The 25,207-nt window shown below is 40.1% G+C and overlaps 1 protein-coding gene across 4 annotated transcripts in view; it reads right to left on the bottom strand.

Moving 5' to 3' along the window:
• Nucleotides 1-25,207, bottom strand: part of ZNF827 (zinc finger protein 827) — a 253,072-nt gene that overhangs the window by 161,491 nt on the left and 66,374 nt on the right. For all 4 annotated transcript variants that reach the window (XM_020978295.2, XM_020978297.2, XM_020978296.2 and 1 more), the window contains exons 4-5: nucleotides 24,678-25,158; nucleotides 4,698-4,919 (exon numbers count right to left, since the gene is read on the bottom strand). In XM_020978295.2, coding sequence (XP_020833954.1) covers nucleotides 4,698-4,919; nucleotides 24,678-25,158 — 703 coding nt within the window. The remainder of the gene's footprint in view (nucleotides 1-4,697; nucleotides 4,920-24,677; nucleotides 25,159-25,207) is intronic.

The raw sequence follows: 25,207 nt of genomic DNA, 5'->3' as shown, positions 1-25,207 counted from the left end.
AGAATCTCAAGAGAAGTAGAATGACATAGTGGGTAAGGAGCCAGTCCTAGAGTTAGGAAGATCCGCCTCATACTTGCTGTGTGACCCTGGTCAAATGACTTAATCTCTTGGGGCCCAAACAACCGTTTAAGAGTCTTAAGTTGCCTAGTAGGTAGAGATCTACATGGCCAGAGAGTTCTTCACCAGGAATTCCCTATATCTACTAATCAAATAATAAGCATTTATTAAGGACCTAGTATGCACCAGGCACTGGGGAAACCAAGACAAAATGAAACAGTTTCTGCCTTCAATGAGCTTACATTCCATCAAAGACAAGACAGAAAGAGAGAAAGAAAGAGAGAAAGAAAGAAAGAAGGAAAGAAGGAAAGAAGGAAAGAAGGAAAGAAGGAAAGAAGGAAAGAAGGAAAGAAGGAAAGAAGGAAAGAAGGAAAGAAGGAAAGAAAGAAGGAAAGAAAGAAGGAAAGAAAGAAAGAAAGAAAGAAGGAAAGAAAGAAAGAAGAAAGAAAGGAAAGAAAGAAGGAAAGAAAGAAAGAAGAAAGAAAGGAAAGAAAGAAGGAAAGAAGGAAAGAAAGAAGGAAAGAAGGAAAGAAAGAAAGAAAGAAAGAAAGAAAGAAAGAAAGAAAGAAAGAAAGAAAGAAAGAAAGAAAGAAAGAAAGAAAGAAAGAAAGAAAGAAAATAGACTTTAAGTCATAGGTCTGCTCTTTTCACCTCTGCCATGGATATCTATAACACCCAATCCCCATCGGGCTGTCACATCTAAAGCTTCAGTCCTGGGGTCCTAAGGACCTAGACAGCCATAAATTCTGAGAAGATAGGGTTAGTTCCTCGAGTCATTATTCCTTTCCATGTTGTGGAAGTAGAAGGCCTGTTTCTTCTTTAAAGATGTGACCCAGCTAATGCAAGTCTTGGCTACCATCCAATATCACAACATGAAATATTTAGAAGTATCATCACCATCCTCTAAGTATCCTATTCTGTATGCACAATTCAAATCAATTCAATTCAGCAGACATCTATTATGTGCCTACATTAAGCCAAGCACTGGGCTAGGCACTAAAGATACAAAAATGGAAAGAAAAAAAAAAGACATGATTCCTGCCTTCAAGGACCTTCCCACCTATCAGGAGAAATATACTATATATTGCAATTTATGGTGCAGGAGGAAGACTACTGGATTTGTAGTCAGATGACTTGGGTGCTATCTCCTGTGTCACTGGGTGAGTCTCTAAACCTCTATAGGCCTTCTAGATCCTTAAGTGTGGCCTTTTGACTAAATGGATTGAAGGCCAAAGGTTCCCCAGCCCCGAGTTAGACTCAACACTCTTTGAGGGCCCTTCCAACAATAAATCTACAGTCCTCTACAATATGTATAAGACACAGTACAGTGTGATAGAATGAAAGGAGATCTCCAACTAAATCACTCTAGGTAAATTTGATGGAAAAAATGCCATCACTTAGGGTGTAGCACTAAGCTACCTATGGAGACTGACTAACGGTTAAATAAAAGAAACATTTCCTACCTTTCACTCTCAAATGAATTTTAAAGTAAGGGTCAATTAAGTGAGCCTTCACTCATTTTAATGCAAATTTTTTCAATGTATTATTAATTTTTAACATTCCTTTCTTTTTAAATTTTAGGCTTCAAATTTTCTCCCTCCCTCCCACTCCCTGACCCATACATTGAGAAGGCAAACAATATAATATCAATTATATATGTGAAATCATGCAAAACATATTTCTATGTTAGCCATATTTCTTTTTTTTAAAGGCAAGAAAAATAAAGAAAGGGAGAAAATTATACTTCAATTTAGTGCAACTTATTTTTGCATATTGTCTTTAAGGCTGCACATATCTGGTTAAAGGCCAAATCCGGAAATGGAAATACTCAACATTAACACTGATAAGCACTTATCATAATAGAGTCTTAAGGTTTGCAAAGAGTTTTCCATGCATTATCTCACTTGATCCTCACAATAACCCTGAAGGGGAAGAGCAGTTACTATTCCCATTTTACAGAGAGATTAAGAATTTGCCCAGGGTCACACAGGTCATAAATTGAAGCATGATTCTAATCCAGGGTTAGATTTCCTGACACCAAGTCTAGTGCCCTATCCACTAGGCAGCACTGCCTTATTAGCCTTCACTGTCTTAGAAAGTAGTCAGGAAACCGAAGTGGGAGGGATGTGTAAATGCTGCCGTGAACCAGCCTGTCTACACAATGGGCAAATGGGTTACAGAGACTGCCCTTATCCATGGAATGGTTAAGGAAAAATCATAGGCAGATTACTCTGGGCTACAAAACCTTCTGGTCACAGAAAGAAGACTTCACTAACATTTAATTAAGTGGGCTTGAAAATCATCCTTCCATTTTTAAAACCTTTTAACCTCCCCCTAAGATGACTTCAGTCCTTCCAGAGTTTCCACAGCCCTTTGCATTCGAGAGTTTGAAATGCTTTCTGGAAGATTAAAACTAAACTAAACTAAACTAAAATGGAGAACCAACAAAGACAAAATTCCAAGTTAACAACAAAGCATTTGACGGAGACATTCTTGTGTGTGCTGTCACCATCAAGAGACGGGAAGCCTTGGATAACCCAACCCACTGGCAAACAAAGGACCTCCAAATGTCTGGGCACAATATCCACCAAGTAAATCACTATTCATTTCTTCTTTCTAACCTATTGATCTGCTAGAAACACAGTCAGAATTGCTGATGAAATTACAGAGCCCAGTAGAGCAGGCTGGCTCATGCATTCCCTTATGTCTTTTAGGCCCAGCTAAAGTTCCAAAGTAGAACCTGTATTTACATTTGTGTTAGCATTTTAAATACCACAAGATACTAAGGGACAGTGTGCAGGTACTCTTTCTTCCAACCACCAATGACTTACTAGATAAATCTAGGGAGTTGCTAGAGATTACTACAGAGATTCATAGATTTGCCAAGGATTCCACAGGTGGTCAGTATCAGAGACAGGATGTGAACCCAGGTCTCCCTGACTCTTCGCCCAGGATTTGAATGCTGTGCATTTTATATATGGATTCTAAAAATGCCCCCTGAATAGCACTGTATTATGGCTGGTGTCATGTATCTGATGAGTGTTTTGTGGCTTGTTGTTTTTTTTTTTTTAAATTAGTTTGAATTTTCATTTCAAATTTCAAAAGAAGGTAAAGAGTTATGCTGGGCTAAAATTAGGTGAGCTCAGTTAAATGCCTGTATGTAAGATGAACAGACTCCACAGGTGTGCATTTCATTTCAAGTTACTAGGATCTTGTTCTTGCATTTGCTAATAATTCCATAATTCTGGCAATTAAAACACACTACACACGGAGAGGAGGAGAATTAGCTAGTCAGGCCACACACACGAGGATACGGACAGATTAGTATAACATCCCACGATGTGATTTTCCATACAGAAAATATCTTTCGGCTAACTTGTCAATTACTTAGGACCCTGGACTTAAATATGGAAGCGACCATAGAAGTTCTCTTGTCTAATACTCTGATTCTGCAGATTGGGAAGGTGAAGACCAGAAAGGCTAAGTTACTTGCCCAAAGTCACACAGGTAATGAGTGTCAGTGACAGGATTTAAATTCAGGTTGTTCTCCGAGTATAAATTTTCAATGACTTTGTTTCCCTTGTGTTGACTCAACCAAGAGATACTATTGTAATGTCCACTTAATAATATAAAGAGGTGACATGACATAGTCTATAGAAGACTGGCTGCAGAGCTATGAAGACCTGGGTTCAAGTCCTGATTCAACAACATACAGGCTGTGAACAATGCTAAATCACTTAGCCTCTTAGTATCCCAAACAGCTCTCTGAGACTATATGTTGTTCATGAGTTACTGATCATTTAGATTGGTGGAGAGAATTGTCACACCAGAAGCTCAAAAAAAAAAGGAAAGGGAGGGAGGGAGGGAGGAGGAAGGGAGGAAAATTTTAAATGCAAAGACCAAGAAATAAAAATAAAATAAAAGGCTCCCTTTTTAGAAAATGATGGCTGATTTTAGCCTACAAGTCCTTTGCATGCAATTAGAATCCTAGTGCATTTTACAGATATTTTTTCAAAGGGCACTGTTTTTCATAACTCGTACACTGTACAAACATGCGCAGAACCACAGCCTATATTGAGAATACACAGTGAGCATATTCAGATGAACACACATGCACATCTAGAAGAAGAAACTGAAGTCAGTAATGAGATCACTCCTGAACCAAATACCACGATGTGATAATGTAGTGAGTGCTGGGTTAATTATAACTTAATGCAGGAAGCAGCCCCAGTAGGCTTATGAGTTTAAATGTATGTATATGTATACGAACGTGTATATATGTATGTATATATATGGTTGGCTATTGTCCTTCATTCTCAAAGAGAACCAAAATGACATCGCTACATCAGTGTCGCAATATAGTGTATCCAGCTGGGGTTGATCAAACCAATGTGGGCTCAGAAGGCTCTATCACAGGTTGGGCAGAAACAGTCCATATGAATACACACACACACACACACACACACACACACACACACACACACACACATATTATATACACATATACACATATATACATACACATATGCATATATTTACATATACACATGCATGTGTATATACACAGATATGCATATATACATGTACATCTATACATGTGTGTATATCAGAATGTGATTATTTTAGAATGAATCGAATACCTGATAGCTTCATAAGAAGCTCTGATGCTGCTTTGACAGACATATCCCTCCTTAGCCCTTCCTGTGGCTTCATGGCGTCCTCGGGGAGGCTGCAGGCTGACACGTCAGATCCCGGCCTGAATACATAGCTGGACTGAGGCAATGTCGAACTTAGAACTTCCTCATCCTTCGGCTCCTCTTTCACTTTCAATGTAAGAGTCATGGGCTCCTTCTGATTTGCCGCTGTCAATGAAGAGGAGGAAAGTAAAGCAAACAAGTAAACAAATAAAAAGGAAACCCAAAGACATCGTAGAACTGAATGGGATGCAGAAACCCTAAACACAGAGCAGTGAGGAAGCAGAGGAAGCTAGGACTTAATCATAACAGACCAAGTATCTGGCACAAACATATAAAATGTTCCATTAATGAAGGGAAGTGGGGAGTGAGAGTGCTTTTTCATCCTTTGGAGATTTAATAATTTCTGAGGTGTTGCCTACTCAAAAAATGTAGGACAATTTTTCTTTGTGTCTCTAAATGAATGGCTTCTTTTCTGTGAATGCTATTAGACCTCCTTCTAGTTCTAACGGCCTGAACCTAGGAACCAAAGACCATATAGACAATACTTCGTACAAGCTGTTGTCCACCTTGAAATGTCCTAATGTGTTAATGAGAGGGCAATATTACCAACTACAAAGGGGAGGAGGGCAGTGACAGGGGGAGAAGGGCAGTGATAGTATACAGCGATGAATAAATTAGCCAAACAGAAAGGAAGAAACAAAATGTTGTCTTTCTAAATGCAGAGGGCACTACTGATCTATCATTAGTAGGTCATACAGAATTTGAACTGTTCTTCCAGAAGCCATGTTGGGATCCACCGCTGCAACTTTGTAGGCAACAAACATTTTCAAGAAACAAGGCCTCATTACTCAAATGTATAGCCATTCCCCAACTGATAAATGGCCATAGGATAAGACTAGACAATTTTCAGAAGAAGAAACCAAAGCTATCAAATGCTCTAAATCATTATTGATTAGAGAACTGCAAATTAAAACAACTCTGAGGTACCATCTCACACCTATCAGACTGGCTAACATAACAGAAAAAGAAAATGACAAACGTTGAATAGGATATTGAAAAATAGGGATGCCGATGCACTGTTGGTGGATTTGTGAACTAGTCCAACCATTCCGGAGAATAATTTGGAGCTATGCTCGAAAGGCTATAAAACTGTGGCCTTTGACCAAGGAATACCACTACTAGGCCTGTACCCCAAAGAGTTCAAAGAAAAGGGGAAAAGACCTATAGATACAAAAATACATACTGTAGCTCTTTTTATTGTGTTGAAGAATCAGAAACTGAGGGGAATGTCCATCAATCAAGGAACAGCTGAACAAGCTGTGGTATATGATTGTGACAGAATACTATTATGCTATAAGAAATAGTAAGCAGGATGGTTTCAGAAAAATCTGAGAAGACTTATATGAATTCACACAAAATAAAGTGAGAAGAACCAGGAGAACTTTGTACAAAGTAACAGCAATGTTCTAACAATAATCGACAGGGAAAGACTTGGCTACTCTGATAAATACAATAATACAAGACAATTCCAAAGGGTCTATGATGAAAAATGCTATCCACTTCCAGAGAGAGAGAGAGAGAGAGGACAGCGAGAGACAGAGAAAACTGATGAACTCTGAATGCAGATTGAAACACACTTTTTCACTTTCCTTCTGTTTCTTGCTTTTTTTTTTGCCAACATGGTTAAATGGAAATGTTTTGTGTGACTTCATATATATAATTGATATCATGTTCTTTAACTTCTCAATGGGTGGGGGAGGGGTGGGCAGGAGAGAATTTGGAACTCAAAAAAATTTTAAATGAATGCCAAAGAAAGATAGATAAAAGAAAAAAGAGAAAATGTTTGGTTGGAGTTAAAGGTGCAAAGAGAGTCACAGAACAGGACAAAAGTGAGTGAACTTAGCCGTACAGTGTCAGAAATTCACCAACTTGGTCAATCCCATACAGAGTAGAAAAAAAGGTAAGCAGGTGAAAGGTAAGCAAATCTATTTTAACTTCATAACATCACTTTCAAAAGGATTTTATGGTTGGAAAGTCAGACAGGCATGGCATAGTGAGAGGAAGGCCTGCCTTAGAAGAAATCAGACTTCTGTCTAAATCCTTCTTCTAACAAATAACTGCATGACTGTGAGCAAATCACAGCTTTGTACCAAGTCTTAGTACCCCCAGGCAACTCCCTAAGACTCTATATTAATGAGAAGTTGTCAATCTACTTCAGTTAGGGAGTTTTCATACTGAGAAATCATAGGTCTGAACCTCCCAACTCCACTCCAAACACTTAAAATGGCTATAAGGTAACTTAGAGGCAACCTAGTCCAACTTGTAAACAGAAATGTCCTCTATGATATCCCTGACAAGTGGCCAATTAGTCCCTGCTTGACTGACCCCTTATTACAGTGAAGATCCTTAAAACATCCCTGATGGCTTTTTACTTGGCTTAATAATGCTTGTTTTAGGTGGGCGGAGCCAAGATGGTGGAGTGAAAGCAGTGACTTGCTTAAGCTCTCCCCCAAACCCCTCCAAATACTCATAAAAAATGGCTCTAAACAAATTCTGAAGCAGCAGAACCCACAAAAAGACAGAGTGAAACAAATTTTCAGCCCAAGACAACCTGGATGATTGATCAGAAAGGTGTATCGCCGGCTGGGAGCGCAGCACAGCGTGGCGCAGGCCACAGAACCTGGGACTCAGAGGCAGCTGTGGAGGTTTCCAGACTCCTCAATCCATGAATGCCAAAGACAACTTAGAAGGTCAGTGGAAAAAGTCTGTTTCTGTCAGTGCTGAGAAGGAAGGGGTTCAGCTCCATTCCCCAAGAGCATGGCCCTGGGGGGCAGCTGCTTCCCAAGCTTCCGGCCCACAGACTGAGGGGAATCCAGTGGCTGATCAGAGAGGATTGCAGGGATCTCTTTGCCAGTGCTGAGGCAGGAATCTCTTGCTTTGCCCGTGTTTGGATCTGGGTCACAGTTCTGGGGTGTGGGGTGAGGAGGAACGCTGGCATGGTGGAGCTTGTAGGCTGTGGAGAGAACCCCTCCTCACAGTTACAGGACAGAAAGGAATACTTGTCACAGGCCAGGAAAGGAGTAAACACCTCGCCCCTTATCATACCACCTTGGAAGAACTGAAAATTTACAGGTCCCTACAAGTATCTCTGAAAACAGCTATACAAACCCCTGAAGCTTGGGACAGTACATTCTCCACATTGGAAGCAGACTCTTACCTTGACAAAGAGTTTAAAACACAAGTAATTGGCTGGGATCATGAGCAAGCAGCAAAAAGAGTCAGACTATATTATCTTACTTTGGTGAAAAGAAGATCAAAATATACAACCAGAAGAAGACAACAAAGTCAAAGCTCCTACATCCAAAGCCTCCAAGAAAAATATGAATCAGTCCCAGGCCTTGGAAGAGCTCAAAAGGGATTTTGAGAAGCAAGTAAGGGAAAGAGGAAAAACTGGAAGAGAAATGAGAGTGATGCAAGAAAATCATGAAAAACAAGTCAACAGCTTGCTAAAGGAGACCCAAAAAAATACTGAAGAAAATAACACCTTAAAAAATAGCCTAACCCAAATGGCAAAAGAGGTCCAAAAAGCCAATGAGGAGAAAAATGCCCTAAAAAGAAAAATTGGCCAAATGGAAAAGGAAGTCCAAAAGACTACTGAAGAAAATACTTCCTTAAAAATTAGAATAGAGCAATTGGAAGCTAGTGACTTTATGAGAAATCAAGACACAGTAAACAAATCCAAAAGAATGAAAAATTAGAAAACAATGTGAAATATCTCATTGGAAAAACAACTGACCTGGAAAATAGATCCAGGAGAGAGAATTTAAAAATTATTGGACTATCTGAAAGCCATGATCAAAAAAAGAGCCTAGACATCATCTTTCAAGAAATTATCAAGGAAAACTGCCCTGATATATTAGAACCAGAGGGCAAAATAGAAATTGAAAGAATCCACAGATCTCCTCCTGAAAGAGATCCCCAAAGGAAAACTCCTAGGAATATATAGCCAAATTCCAGAGTTCCCAGGTCAAGGAGAAAATATTACAAGCTGCCAGAAAAACAATTCAAGTACTGTGGAAACACAATCAGGATAACACAAGATTTAGCAGCTTCTACATTAAAGGACCGCAGGGCATGGAATATAATATTCTGGAGGGCAAAGGAGATAGGATTACAACCAAGAATCACCTACCCAGCAAAACTGAGTATAATCCTTCAGGGGAAAAAATGGTCATTCAGTGAAATAGAGGACTTTCAAGCATTCCTGATGAAAAGACCAGAGCTAAATAGAAAATTGACTTTCAAATACAGGACTCAAGTGGAACATGAAGAGGTAAACAGGAAAGAGAAATCATAAGAGACTTATTAAGATTGAACTGTTTACATTCCTGCATGGAAAGATGATATTTATAACTCATGAGACCTTTGTCAGTATTAGGGTAGTTGAGGAAAAAATTATATTGTATGTATGATAGATAGATATATAGATAGATAGAGGCACAGGGTGAGTTGAAGATTAAGGGGTCATATCTGGAGAATAAAATTAAGGATGAGGAGGATTATACTGAGAAGAAAAGGGAGAGGTAGAATGGGGTAAATTATCTCACAAAAAAAACAGAAAAGTCTCTTACAGTGGAGGGGAAGCAGGGAAGGTGAGAGGAATGAGTAAATCTTATTCTCATAGGATTTGGCTTAAGGAGGGAATAACATACACATTCAATTGGGTATGGAAATCTGTCTTACCCTACAGGAAAATAGGGGAGAAGGGACAAGAGAGCAGGGGATGATAGAGAGGAGGGCAGATTGGAAAGGGTAATCAGAAGTAAATACTTCTGAGGAGGACAGGGTCAAAAGAAAGAATAGAATAAATGGGAGGGCAGGATAGGATTAAGGGAAATAGAGTTTGTTTTTCACAACATGTCTACTATGGAAGCGTTTTGCATAACTGCACATGTACAACCTATATTGAGTTACTTGCCTTTTCAATGAGGGTGGGTGGGGAGGGAAAGAGAGAAAATTTGAAACCTAAAGTTTTAAAAACATATTTTAAAAAAAAGTTTTCACATGCTACTGGAAATAAGAAATACAGGAAATGGGGTACAAATCTATCCTGCCTACAGGAAAATAGAAGGGGAAGGGGATAAGAGAAGGGAGGAGAGAAAAAGAGACAGACTAGGGGAAAGGATATTCAGAATGCATGCCATCTTGGGGTGGGGGAGGGTAAGATGGGATGAAAATTTGGAACTCAAAAACTTGTGGAAATGAATGTTGAAAACTACAAATAAATAAATTTATATTCAAAAAAATAATGCTTGTTTTATTTTATTTTTTTGAGGAAGAGGATTTTGACTTACTAAGACTTTGGCAATTCCTGGGGTAGAATATTCTCTAAGAGCCCCATTCCAGTTTAAGAAATTAAGTAAATCATAATTTTTTAATCAGAAAGGGAAACAAACCCCTTTCTCAACCCCTAAAGTCTGAAGACAGGCCCGCAAACTTCTCTTTCTAATTCCCTCTTCCAGACTCTAAACACACAGAAACAGAATGAATGTTTGTTACCTATCTGCTTCTCAAGACCAGATTTCCATGTTGTAATGAAATATAAGTGTTACAATGAATAAAATATGAGTAATAGGTTTCCAAACAACCTGCATGTAAACTCTGGAAATAACTTGAAATCCCCAATGTATCATAGCAAGAATCACTGGGAATGCTTGCAGAGGCCACTATGGACATGATCAAAACCTTCATAAGAGGACCCTCCAAGATTAAGCTTGAAGCTTTGCAGCAATGGACAACATAGGACACAGCTCAACTGTCTTTGGAGCAACCACATTTCCCATTAAGCTTTATCACTGCTAATGGAAAAGATGCCAGAAAACTTCAAGAAGGACACTAGTATCCATCCCTCTGGCAACAGTGTTATCAGGAACAGGATAAGAGGGAGCAATGTGGCCATGGAGATCAATCCTATATCTCTCAAATGGGAGTGTTCCCTTTGCAGCTACTTTCTTTCTTGGCATTGTTTTTGACCATGTAAACCTTCTCAACCTCTGACAAGCAATATAATAATAATAATAATAATAATAATAATAATAATAAAATAATAATAATAATAATAATAATAATAATGATAATAAACATTTATATAGCACTTAATATGTACCAAGCATTGTGCTAAGTATTTTTATTAACTCATCTGATCCTCACAACAACCCTGGGAGGTAAGGGGCTATTATGATCTCCATATGAGGAAACTGAGGCTAATAGAGGTTAAGTGACTTGACCAGGGTCACACAGCTAGTAAGTCTGAGGCCAGATTTGTACTCAGGTCTTCCTGACTCTAAATCTAGGACTCCATCAACTGTGCTACCTAGCAGCCTACTACAATATGGTACAGTGGAAAAGTTCTAGGTCTGATGTTCAAAGAACCTGAAAGTGAATCCCAATTCTGCTATGTACTTACTTTACTTGTGTGACATTGGGCAAGTAACTCAACCTCTCTGGGCCTCAGTTTTCTCATCTGTAAATTAAGGGTGCTGGAATAGATGACCTCTAGCAATTCATTGCTTCTAGCTATAAATCTATAATCCTAAGAACAGTGAAGGGCCCTTGCTGACCATCACCTGAAGGAAACATTGCATGTTCTATCCGTGGTCTTCCTTCTAGAGCCAAAGATTTAGAACTGGAAGAGACCTCACCACTAAGTCAATCTGTCAGTCAATAAGCATTAATTAAGTGCTTACTATGTGTTGGACACTGTGCTAAGTGCTAGGGATATAAAGAAAGCAAAAACAGCCCTTTCCTTTGAGAAGCTTACATTCCAATGGGGGAAGACAACATACTGTACAAGCAGGATACACGGTGTAGATGGCAGTCATCTAGTATACCCCCTTCTTTTTAGACATGAGGAAAATGAGGAAGGCATTGTCCAAGAAACCAAGCTTATATTTGCCTCCAGACCCATTGACTTAAAAGCCGACACTTCCAATTGAATAACCCTGTGTTTCCCAGTTCCTTCATACTTTAGAATCCCAATGAGTTAACTAACTCTTAAAGGTAAAGAAAATGCTTTAAATGGATCTGTACTTTTATATTGTCACTTTATCTCACTCTTGGGGAAAGAGGTGGAGAAGAATAGTGGGAATAGTGAAAAGATAATACATAGCTTCAAGTCTAGACTCCGCTGCTTACTAGCTATGTGACTTTGGATAGGTATCCTTTCTCTGAATAGCAGTTTTTCTCCTTCATGAAATGAGGTGTTGGACTACATTGATCCTTCTAAGGTCCCTTTCAACCCTCACATTTTGTGATACCATGATTTCATTTTTTCAAAAAAATCTCTGCTGTGATTATTCCATTTTTCCTTTACCATTCTTTCACTGCAAATATTCTTTCCTAGTAACATTCTAGCAGGGGTAGGGAACCTGTGAATGAAGTTTGGATTCAGTCAAAGGGCTGCACTTGAAGACATAGAGGGAGGGCCACATTTTACCTCAAGGCCGCAGGTTCCCCACCCCTGTCTAGAGCAAGGATTGGAAAGCGATTAGAAATTATAAGAATACTGGAAGCAAATCCTAATTTCCAGAGAAGGTGTTAACTATATGGAAGTAATGAGAACATATAAGTGATTTTAGCTTCTTTATTATTTTGGAAGAAGAGTGATCTGTAGAATTAGACAAAAAAGAAAAGCAAAAAATTTAACATCATTAAGTTCACAGAGAATAATGAAGACTTTGGCAGGTCTAAATAAATAAATATACGCATATATTTTTTTCCCTCTTTAAACCTTCAAAGATTTCAAAACGTATCAACATCAAACTTTCATAACTTAAATAGGAATGACCTTATAACATGGCAGAATGCAAAGGGCTCCATTATGCCCTAAGAGAGGTGGTGGTCCTAGCAAAATCTTCATTTCTTATCTTGCCTTTCTAAAAACCATTTACAGACATCATACTACTCTGAACTTCATTTAAAAGATTTTTTTTGCCAAATTTACCCAAAATTGGAGTGATTAATTTGTATCTAAGTACAAGTTAGGAGTGTTGTATATCTGGAGAAACACTTCTAACATGTCAAAAACTAACTACCTGGGTCACTGTCATCGTCAGTCAATCAATCAGCACTTACTATGTTCTAGACACTGCTAAGAGAAGAGAAAGAAAGTAAAAATGACCCTGCCCCCAAGGAGCCAACATTCTAACAAAGAAGACCACATATAAAATCAGTACATACAAGATACATACAGGTTCAGATGTTAGGTAACGTGAAAGGGGATGGCACTAGCATCTGGGAGGATCAGGAAAGGCTGCCTGGTGGGATGGTGCCTAAGCTGAGTCTGAAAGCAAACTGGGGATTCTAAAAGTTGGATCCAGTGAGAACACACCCTCCATGGGAAAACAGCCAGTGCGAAGTCTACCAGATGTGGATATGGAGCTTTGTGTGTGAAAACCCCCAAGCAGACTGATAACATTCTTCTAAAGACTCCAATACCCATAGGAGGAAGTTTCTTGGATAAAGTTGTAGAACAAAACTAGCCAAACTGTATCCTTCTCAATTGTTAAATTTGGAAGGCAGGAAGTACCTGGTTTTCATTCTGATCTGTCAAAGAATCCTTGGGCAAAAAACCAGCAACCTACCAGAAGAATGGAGATTAATCTCATGATAAATCAAGGAAGGATGCTGCAGACTCTTATATGGCCAGCCTTTAATTCACCACACCACTGCCCTTTTGTACTTAATTCACAATTAAAAGGCTAGATGGAAAGCATGAAAATGCTCCTCTAAAGGCTACCATTCCTGCAAACAGATCTCTAAGTGATCAGAAATATTTATACTGACAGCAGCACTATGAAACCTACACTTTGAAATTAATGACATGACTGCATAATTGCCAGCTTTTTATTATCCTAGTGTAAAAAAAAAACCCAAAAAACCCAGAGATGCAGAAATATATGAACTCAAGAGAAATTTTCTCTATTTTTTTTCAGAATTTACTAAGGGAATAGCTCTAGATTGTGGCTCACTGAAACTGTACGTCTCATTTTTTCTGTTCTTACAAATAACACTTCCCCTACCTACCAGCTCCCTTAGATGGCTAAAGACTGGTTGGTGAGAGTAGGACAACTGCTATGAGCAATTCCAGAAATTCAGCTTTGGTTATGTGTTAGAGGATGGGAGGGGAGAGGTTCTCTGTCTTATCAAGAGAGCATCCATTATGCCATCTTCCCCCTCTTCCTGAGTCAGATCATATCAGTATTAAAGGCACTCTCTGGTCATAAATTGGGAAAATCATTAAGGCAGGACTACCATCTTAAAGAGTAAGAATCCACTTTTGAAAATTATGGGGAGCTAAACTAAAATACAGGAGAATAAACAATGGTGCAAAAGTTGGGAAAGGGTTATCCAGAAGGAGAATAGTATTCCCTCTTCCAATTCTAAGAGGCTAATTAGTTTTAATTAAGAGACAAATAGACCCTACTTGCTACCATTTGTCACACTGTCCCTGGACACCAAACTCTTTAACTCCTCTGTGAGGAAATCCCTATAAACTTTGTTGAAAAACTGTTCTTTTTGCTCAGATGTATTTTTTTTATTCCTTTACAAAGCAGATTCTAACACTGCAGGACTGAGCAAAGAAGCAATTCAATGCTAACTGAGCACAGATAAAAGCATTGGGGGGATAGGGGGTGAAGTTGAGGGAGTTGGTAAGTTGGTTGCTAAGGTAACTTCTTCCTGAAGGAAATAATCACTGGGTGACTGCAAACTTTACTGAAAGGAGGAGGGAGAAATGGGATAAAAGAGCTGTGGCATGATTTCTTTTTCCTCTATTTTTAAAAAATATTTCTGACCCAGACCAGGAAAGATCAAGGAATAAAGGATGGAGGGAAGTCTTCCTTGAGATTAACAAAGCAATTCTCATTGAGAAGGAATAACTAAGCATCAGTATGAAGCGACTGTACTATCAACAATTCTGGTAATAGTAGATGGTGAAAGACTCCTATCACCCTAACTGCAGGCAGCTTTTTTAAGGACAGGTCAAGGGTCAAAGGCTTTGCAACACCTGGATGCATTGTAGATGAGAGAAAGCAAAAGGTCTCCTGGAAATAGAAATGTAAGTCAAGGTTTAATTAAGCAGAGATTGTAAAAGTTAAATAATAAAAAAAAAAGTTCCTTTCATTTTGTACCTAGTTATTTGTATTTTTTAAAAATCTTGCCTTATATTGTATTTGTCCTTTACTGTGCTTATAATAAATATGGATGTTTAGTTAGATAACATGCTATTTTGATTTAAAATTATGGAAGACATAAGAAGCTCAATTGAAAGTCTTATCTTTTCACCTTCAATAATTCATGCTTAGGGTCAGTCTTACTCGCAGTGGTGGCTGGGACAGGAATGTCTATGAAATGAAACCTACAACATTACCAGTCACCAAATGGTAGCTCTCAGATAGACACACTGCCAAGAGACAATCTGACTTCATGAGGTTGGGCTTCCATTCTTCAAACTTACTAAGGGCATGTAGCATATCCAAAAAACCCTCCTGACTTCTCAAAACACAAGAAGTCTGACCTGAGCTGTGCCTTAAAGGCCTGGTAGGGTCTGGAAAGGCTGAAGTTGGGGGGGGAGGGGAAGAAAGCATTGGAGGCAAGTGACCAATATTAGGAAAAAGGAAAAAAGCTCATAGAATGAAGGCCAGGGAGCAGACTAATGTGGCTGAAGTTGAAATTGCATGCTAGGGAATAGTGGGAAATGAGGTTGGATAGGGAGGGTGAGATTGGATTATAGATAGCCTTAAAAAAAAAAACAGGCAGATGAGTCTGGACTTGATCCATATGCTTTAGGGCAAGGAAATGACAATGATGAAAGTTTCAGGAAGACTAATATGGCGGTAGTATACGAGATTGATGGAAGTGGGTCTTCCCATTCCAATCAAGATGTGAAAGGATGACTAGCCCAGAAGTGGGAGGAGCAGTAGGTAAGGATTTGAGATACAATTTGTAGGAAAAAAGCAACAGGATTTAGTGACTGATGATGGGAAAATTTAAGGGAGAAATGAGTCAAAAACAATTCTAAAGTTTTGAGCCTGGATGAACAGCAGGATGAAGATTAAGCAAAAGCTGTGTGGGGATGGGGGTGGGGTAGAGAGGAAATCTGGATTGAATTTATTTTATTTTGCCTTTTTAAATTAAATTAATCTCATCTAAGATAAGTCACTATTTTCCCTTCTTTTAAAACTACTTTTCTTATTTAACAGGCTCTTCTCACTGTCAAGAGGTCATCTCAGGAGGGAGCTAGCACCTCTCTGCTCCTAAAAGAAAGCTTTCCTGATCCTCCTATAGCTCTCTCTCTCTCTCTCTGTCCTCAAATTATCTGATACTTATTTATCTGTATTCATATTGCGTTCTTCCAGGAATAGATAAGCAATTCATGGTCAAGGACTATTTTTCTTTTGTCTTTGCATCCCCAGTGAAACTAGGCAGCACAGAGATTAGAGTGTTGGGAGTAAGGAAGACCTGAGTTCAAATGTAGCCTCAGAGACTTACTAGTTCTGTGACCTGGGACCAGTCATTTAACCTATCTGCCTCGTTCTCTTCAATTAGGTTGTTGTGAGAATCCAATGAGATATTTGTGAAGTGCTTAGCTCAGTGACTGGGAGAGAGTAGGCACTTGATAAATGCCATTTCTTTCCTCCTCAGTGGCTCGCATATTGTCTTGTACATAGGAGGCACCAGAGGTCAGTGGAAAAAATGGATGGATTTAAAACCTGAAGATGTAGGAGAGTCATTTAATTTCTCTTCAGCTCAATTTTTTAACTATAAAATGAGGTGGCTCATTAGATAAACATGGAGATCCTTTTCAGGTCTAAATCTATGATCCAAAATGCTTATTCAATTGAATTACATGATATTTCTATATGGAAGACATACAAATATTTTAAAGAAAGTCAAAAAAAAATTTAACTACTTCTGTGGTAGAAGAAGAAGCAACCTACCACTGGTTAGCCATAAATTGGTACTTTGACAGATATTTGTATTTTGGACCCCACCCGTGATTCCACCAGTGCAAGAAGGTCTTGGGGAAGGGGGGAATGTCTACTTCCAAGGCAGAGCAGTGCCTACTCTTGCAACTTAGAAATTTACAGAACACAGAGAGGTTAAGTGATCTGTCCAGACTCACGCAGCCAGGATGTCCCAGGACTCAAACCTGGGTCTTCCTGATTCAGAGATCAGCTGTAGGGACAAAGACAGATTGTCTGGTGCAAGTACTATCCCAGGTTATTGCTGGACAGGACACATTACTAGCAAAATCCCTAGTGGATTCATGATGGACCGAACCAAACACGTCTAACTTAACATCAAAGAGAGGACAGGGTGCTGAAAAATATCTGGCTGGCTTTGTAACAACAGACAAAACAGTCAAAGCCTGAGTTCTGCGTGCATGTATAGCTACTCTTTTACTCTGGGAGTCTGGGAGAGGTAACAAAGATTCCATTCATCTGAGGTGTGTATAACTCCAACCTCACTCTATATTTTAATTACCTCTGCCCCTGCATATGCCTCAGCTTAGTGTGCTGTCTTCTTCGTTTGTCCCACTGCCACTAGCACAGTGCCTTATACACAGCTGGTGCTTAGAAAAATCTTTGTTCAGTGAATGAATGAATGAATGAATGAATGAATGAATGACAAATGAATATAATAGGATGTCTATTGGGCAACTGTGATACACTACCCAATGGAGAAGACTAAGAAACCTTTCTGAGATTGCCCTAAGTCCCTATATTTAGCATATTTCAAAGGAGACTCAAAGGATCATAGATCTGGGAATTAAAAGCAGCTAACTGGCACAGTGGACTTAGAGTCAGGAGATCTCAGTTCAAATCCAGCCTCAGATATTTACCAGTTCTGCGAACCTGGGCAAGTCACTTAATATCTGTTTACCTCAGTTTCCTCGATTACAAAATGGGGATAATAATGGGACCTATCCCCCCGGGCTGTTGTGAGGATTAAATGAGACAGTATTTGTCAAGTACATAGCATAGAGCCTGGCACACAGTAGGTACTTAATAAATGCCTATTTCCTTCCATCCTTCCTCGAGTTAGAAAAGACTTTAGAGACCCTCAAATGCAGCCCCTTCATTTTATAGATGAAGAAAATGAGGCCCAGACTTGTTAGGTGCCTTTCTTAGGATCACACATCCAGTAAGTGTCTAAAGCAGAATCTGAACCCTAACTCTAAGTTCAATATCCTATCAACTACCATGTACGTTGATAAAGTCTCTAAATGCTTCTTCTTACACACAAAGTTTTAACCACACAATTAGGGAATGGCTATTACATAAGAGATATGGTCACAATGAAATGGAAGTTACATCTGAAGACGAAGGTGGACATTGTCAAGATTCATCCAGTTGGCAAAAGCAGGACCAGAGTGTGGAAATGGAGAGTGCTCACCCGACATCTTCCTGAGGCCTGCTCAGAAGTGCATGTGGTCTGTGCAGGAGAAGGATGGTCACTTGGAAGAAAGTTCCTTCAATAAAGCTGATTCATAGAAAGCCAAAGCACTTCATTGGCCTGCCAGATAGTTAACATTGTTTAGTGAGCTCATGATGACACGACCACAGTTTTGTGGGGTTCTCTCTCTCTCTCTCTCTCTCTCTCTCTCTCTCTCTCTCTCTCTCTCTCTCTCTCTCTCTCTCTCTCTCTCTCTCTCTCTCTCTCTCTCTCTCCTCCAACATCAAACCAAAGAAAAGCCAAGATATTGGTATAGCCATATGTAGATTGATACTATTTTAAACTCTGAATCTATAAGTCCATGAGCTCTAGAAAGAAGAACTGCAAATGAAAGATTTATGTGCCACTGAAAGGTTTCTGCACGTAACAAATACATTCTAAAAGATCCACCAACTATGAATAAATCTACAGCTGCATTTTAAATCTAGTTAAATAGTTAAATTTTCCATTCAAACAGAAAAAAAACCCAAATTTCCCAGCACAAGTTGGAGGAGGTCTGTCTAGGCAGCATCTGGTCTGATTTTAGTGGACCACAAACCCAATGACTCAACAATATGACATGGCTGGAAAAAAACCCAAAAAATTAATGTGATATTCGACCCCTCCATCACATGAAATAGTGTCCAGGATGAGGAAGGTCACAGGACCAGGGCACTACTCTGCACCACAAGGTCACATTGCACCTGGATTATTGTGATCAGTTGGAGAGCCAGGAACTTAGGAAGGAAAGTGTTAAAAGCAAGAGAGCATCCAGAGGATAGCCACCAAGATGGCAAGACAGCCAAGGCTAAGAGATTATGCTACATGAGGATCATCTGGATCAATTGGATGTACTGGCAACAGTTAATCTGGAGAAACAAAAAAAAAGTTTATGGCGGACTCTACTACTGCCTTAAGGTGTCTGAAGGGTTCTTTTGTGGAACAAGTCTTAGATTTGTTCTGTTGCCTCTAAAGAGCCAAATGAGAACAATGAATAAAAAAGGTACAGAGAAGTTAATTTAGGCAAGACTTCAGGAACAACTTCTTAACGATTCATGCTATCCTCACATGGAATGGAATGCCTCAGGAGGCAACAACCTTGTAATAAGCAGAGGTAAATAGCCAATTGTTATGCATTCTTGTGTGGTACCCAAGTGGATTGAAAAGTTTCTTAATTGTTTTCCAGTTGTGAGATTCTCTGATCACCATTTCTGCCTAGTTCTCATTTGTTTTGGGGTTATGTTGTTATTCTTATTTTACCAGACATGTGATTTCCTTAGTCCCCAGAACAACCTGAGGAAATCCCCTTCATCAATGATCTTAAAGAGCCGCTTAGGGCACTAGGAGCTACATGACTTACCCAGGGCCACACAGCTGGTACATATCAGATACTGGACTTAAACCTCGGTCTTCCTATATCCAAGGGCAATGCTTTATGCCACAATGCTCTCACCCATTTGCTTTGCAAACACCATGTTGAGGTTGAGTGACCAGTGTTTGCCCAAAAGAAAATGGCCATCTTCCCAAATTAAGAAGATCTGGGTTTTCATTTTGTCAAAAACACACAACCTGGAAGATTTAAATTTTTTTTCTTTGTGCCACTTCCAGATTTAAAATAGCTGAAATCATTTGGATCTTTCATTTTGGAAAACTGGGAACTAAAAAGCCATTCCAGCCTGCCAGTCAATGTGCCAAGTTTCTGTCAACTGCAAAGATACAATTTGGAGAGCGAGAATAAAATTTTATGTCTTGAAAAGCATAGTTTACAGAAAGAGAAGTGATAGAGGGTTTTCCAAACACAGTTTCAAATTGACCTCTGGTGATGCACCCATCAATTAAGATGCATTTCTCTACATCTTTTGAACTTTAAAAGATTCTGAGGCTTATGATGGGCCTTATAGTATCTGACATTCCACCGAAGTCCATCAGATCCCCTTCTTGTTGGCTCTATGTTGCTACACAGGGAAGAACATGGGGATCTGGGAGTGTGTCTGGCCCAGGTTCATGCTTCTTGTCACCCTAGACTCACTCTCATGTGCATCAGCCTTACCAGATATCACTCTACCCCTCTCCTACACTCAGGGATAGAGGACAGAAGAGAACACCACTGAACATACTTTTCTGCAAGTACCATGGGAATACATGGGGCTTAGAAGGTAGAGCAACCATTGCTATAACTCACTGGTGAAAAAAGCTTATGCTCACAACAGCAATTCCCAAACTGATTTGACCTCAGAAAGCACTGAAATTTGAAGCATAAAGATGGAAATCAAACCTATTGATACTGTTTCAAGTATGATGTGGTTACAGAACATTCTGGGCTAAAAGGTGGATTGGGGGAATTTTCAGGCAAAATAGAGAAAATGAAGTCCATTTTCATACCCAAAGTTGGCCATATCTCCCAAATGTAATTTCCCATTTAGTATTTTACAGTAGAGGAGAAAATACCAGTAGCACTGAAAGATCCTTTCACAGCCTTCATTCACATGAGCACCACGAACTAGTAAAGAAAACATTGCTTTACAAGAAAGAGCAATGGCTTATGGGTAAGCACAAAACCATGGTAGTGGCCTGCTTTAAATCTAGCCAGCCACTCACTTCAAGGACCAGTCTCTCCCTGCTCTCACTCCTGCTCTTGTGCTCCTAAGGTAGATTCTAGAATGACAGTGTTGAATTAGGAATACAGATCTGAATCTCAAAGGCTCCAACCCTTATTTCGAGCCAACATATCACATTTTCCCCAAACCAAGAGAACTGGAAGGGAAGGTAGCAGTATGGCTCCTTCTAGCCTGCCTCAGGTCAGTTAAGAGCGGCTAGGCCTACCGAATCATCAATTCTAACAAACACCATTCCTCTTCCAGGGACACAAAGAGAACGAAGAGGAAAAGAACTCAACGTGGATCCAGTTGGGAGAAAGGGAAACTAAAGCCAGTTCAGGGAAGGAATTTGATTTGGTTTGTTACAGGGACTGTCACTGAAGCTACGAAATCTAAAAACGTGGGAATTTGGGATCAATTTGGAACAGCTCCCCATGCTGCAAATTTTAACCTTATGTATGGTCATTAATGATATTTTTTTTAACTTCAGTTTAAAACCAAGGAACAAGGTTGCTGCTAACTGTGAGAGAGCCTCCCTTCTTGGATTTGGTGTGCTCCTCCCCTCCCCCCTTTTTATGGAACAAGTAGGTATCCGCATGTTTGAATTTGTCGCTGTTTTCCAGTGTGCACAGACAGTGGTCTGACTGGCACAGCCACTCACAGACTTCATGCAAGCAAACAGCTGCACCCTAGAGTCGCAGCAGGTGCACTGGGGGAGCCCAGCTGAAAATTCGGCAGGAGAACAATAGCGCCGTTATGAGGCCAAGAGATGGGGCCCTGCAGAAGAAACAACCAGTATACTACTTCTGATGGCAGGAAGAGCTGAAGACTCAGGCAGCAGGCCAGGGAAATTTAGCCTCCTGGTCTGGGAAACAGGCATTCACAGAAACTGCCAGGTACCACTCACTGCATTCCACACCTCAATCAAAGCCCTATCGGGAGGCAAAGCACCACCAACTATGTGGCTGGATGCAAATCCTGCCAGAAAAACATATTCCTTTCCTTTAAAGGAACACCACCTCCCTTGGGTAGCACTGCCACATTCACCAAGTTTCCATTTACATCCAAATATGCGCAAAAAAAAAAATTACAGATGCATCTCACTCCCCCAGTGACTTTATAACATGTTGCTAGGTAACAGTGCATACAAGTCAGGTTCCTGGACCTCTAGTAAGTCACCATAAAATAACTGCATGGGTCTTTTGCATAAATAGTATGTATTTGTATCTGTTTTCTGATGCCAATAGATCAGTGGGCAAAGACATATCAGTCTGCCGAACTGTAAACAGCTCCTAGTCTCCTGCTAATTGAAAAACATTAGCTCACAATACAGAGGTTTTGGTAATAGCCCTTCCCCTTCCCTCCCTTTCTTCTGACTTTGAGGAGGCTTTTTCCCCCTTCTGCTTCTCTGCACTAAAGTCTATGCTCCGAGCAGTCATAACAAGCCATCTTATCTACTGTTGGCCCTAGCAGAGATCTGGAGCCACTTACGGCATGACGTCGTGCACCTCTTGGAGAAAAACACATCTGAACTCAGTATGAGCATCACAAGGCATCAGTTTTTCATTTCTAGGGAGTAAGCCTACCAAATATAAATCTGCCCTACTTTTCCTAACCCTTAACCTTTGGTCTCAGGCCCCACGGGGTCTTCTAAGAACAGCAAATTCTGCCTTTTTTCTAAGCTCGAATATATAAACAGGCAACTTCATCAGAATCATAAGCTTGAAGGAACCTTAGAGGTCAATGAGTCCAGCTTCCTTTTTTCATAAGGAGGAAACTAAGGCCCAGGGAGGTTAAATGACTTTCATGAGTAGCAGGTTTCTGAAGGGGAATTTGGATCCAGATTCTTCAGGTCCAGTGCTCTACCCACTGTACCAGTGGTGTCAAACTCAAATAGAAACAGGACACATTTGAATTTAGAAAAACACAAATTAACATTATCTATATTTTGTTATACTTTAATTTATCTTGTTAAACATCTCCCAATTACATTTTAACCTAGTTCTGGCCATGAGTCTGACACCTCTGTGACACCACTACATCTTTCCCCTGGTATTAGACTAAGTGAGTCCAGAGAAGAGTAACCCTTCCCATGTACCATTGAGTGAGGCTGTCGAGACGGAAACTGGTTCTTCTGCGGGGTGATGTTCAGAACAACCAGAGAAGACTATGAAAGAAGGGCCTAAGAGAAAGGTATTTTTAAAAGACTATAAAATAATGACTAGAAAGCCAGGCTTGGAGTAAGGAAGGCCTGGGTTCAAGTCCTTCCTCTGACACATACTAGCTGCATGTCTATGAGTACTTAACTTCTCAGTGTCCCAAACTAAGACTAAATTATGGCAAAGTGGTGATCCCCATCAGCTGAATGAACTTCCATACCAGGAGTCACCACACTGATAAAAGCCCATGCCCAGGCACCTTTACACCCATCCCCCCCAAAAAAGATCCTATTCTTTTCAAATTTGGATGAATTAAAATAACATAGCCTTTTAAACAGTACAGCAACTTTTTTTTTAACTCCATGAGAAAATTTTATGGTATTAAATGACTCTAAACAGATAAAATTAAGTTTATCTTTAACTCCTATGGCATCATTAACATCAAGGCAGGATGGTCCTCAACTCTTCTAGGCTTTTGATGTATTACACTAACTCCTGCCCTCTTCCCCCACCTCCTGCCTTCAGTTAATTTCTTCAACACCTAGAACTCCATTTCCCACATCTCATTCCTTCCAGGAATTCCTTCCTACCCTTCCAGGGTAGTCTCGTCACTCCCCCTAAGGAGCAAAGATTGGGAGCCATGAGGACATGAAGCCATTTCACAAGACCCTACTGAAGTCTCACTGAGCAAAGGGATGAGCAGGTGAAAGTGAACTTCAAATTCACCTGGCAGTGATATTTAGTAAAATGCAGCTCACATCCAGCTTGAAGGAAGGCGGTGGCCAATTATTCTCCATTTAAAAGGGTATTGTCAATCTCCAAAGAGCTGAAATGGCATTTGGAAATCATCTTGGGGACTGCCATCTTCATTGAAAGACAGAACCAATTCTCAACCAACCTTTCCCCACCCTCCACATTGCCTTTAAAATTTTAAATCCTACTTTTAAAAAACTTCATAAGCTGCCATGCAACCCCACCAAATGCCCTGTTGAATCAACAATGTAGTCAGCAAAAACACTTCCTTCTCCCAATGTTGATACCATTGCTTAACCTCTAAATAACCACAAAACAGGCTGAAGGAGGAAAAAAAGATGGTGACAAAGAAAAAAAGAAACCCTCATATAATTTGCTGCAGGCTAGGTGAGTCAACAAAAAAGAGTAATGTGCTTTCAGAATTTCTTTGGGAAGCTTTCTGGTGTACCCACATTTTAAAAAAAAACTACACTACCTAATGCTAATCTGTGTTTCTTTGTCCTAAGATGCCTTTAAAACTGAGATAGCAAAGAACAGATGAAATCAGATACATTCCACACCCAGGCATTTTACAGAACCCAAAGCAGGGAGAAGGTAAATGGGAAACCCAAGGTCACAATGAGCATCTGGCAAGGGACCAAGGCAAATCTTTGGCTCCCAATGTCATTATGATCACCTTAAACACACACACACACACACACACACACACACACACACACACACACACACCACAAGAACAGATAAAGAACATGCAAAAAGGAAAGAAAAACAGAAAAAAAGAAACCAAGTCCTTTCATTAACGACTAGGCCCAAACATTTGGAGCACATAGAAGGAAGAAGATGGATGTATCTTGGAGGCACAACAGGAAAGGAAGCAGGAAAAGAGAAACAGAATGAGCACCACCCTACTTAATTACCTGACAGCTTCATGAGAAAGTCCGATGCCATCTTCACGGAGATGTCTTGGCTGAACAATGCTGATGCGGTGTTGGCTACATAGTCTGAGGTGTCTTTCAATTTTGTGTTGTTCATGGGTCTATCGGCAACATTCAGGATAAAAGAAGGGGACAGGCTGTTATCTTCCTTGGGCTCTTCCTTGACCAACAAAGGTGGAATACCAGTACTGCTCTGGCTAGTCCTTTCTGGAGTTCTAGACAGGACTGGAGACCCCACTAACTCTGTGCCTGCTCCTTCTCTTTGCTGTCCCAGACAGGCACTGTCACTGAGCTGCGGGGACCCCTTCACATCTGTTTCTGGGATCTCCTCCTTCACCTTGGCTTCTGTCCTCAGGAAGTGCTGGTGGCATCGCATGTGGAGCTTTAGGCTAAAGTGACGGGAGGAGGTAAAAGGACATAGCTGGCACTGGAAGGTTTCGCCTCGGTCCTGGTGTTGATGAACCTGAGGAAGGGGGGCAGCAGGAGGAGGAGGAACACCCGTGACACATTTA

This window comes from Phascolarctos cinereus, unplaced genomic scaffold (genome assembly GCF_003287225.1).
Source record: "Phascolarctos cinereus isolate Bilbo 61053 unplaced genomic scaffold, phaCin_HiC Scaffold_9;HRSCAF=440, whole genome shotgun sequence".
NCBI classification, from domain to species: Eukaryota; Metazoa; Chordata; class Mammalia; order Diprotodontia; family Phascolarctidae; genus Phascolarctos; species Phascolarctos cinereus.
The sequence above is the reverse complement of the archived record's forward strand: the minus strand, read 5'-3'. Positions and strand labels throughout refer to the sequence as shown.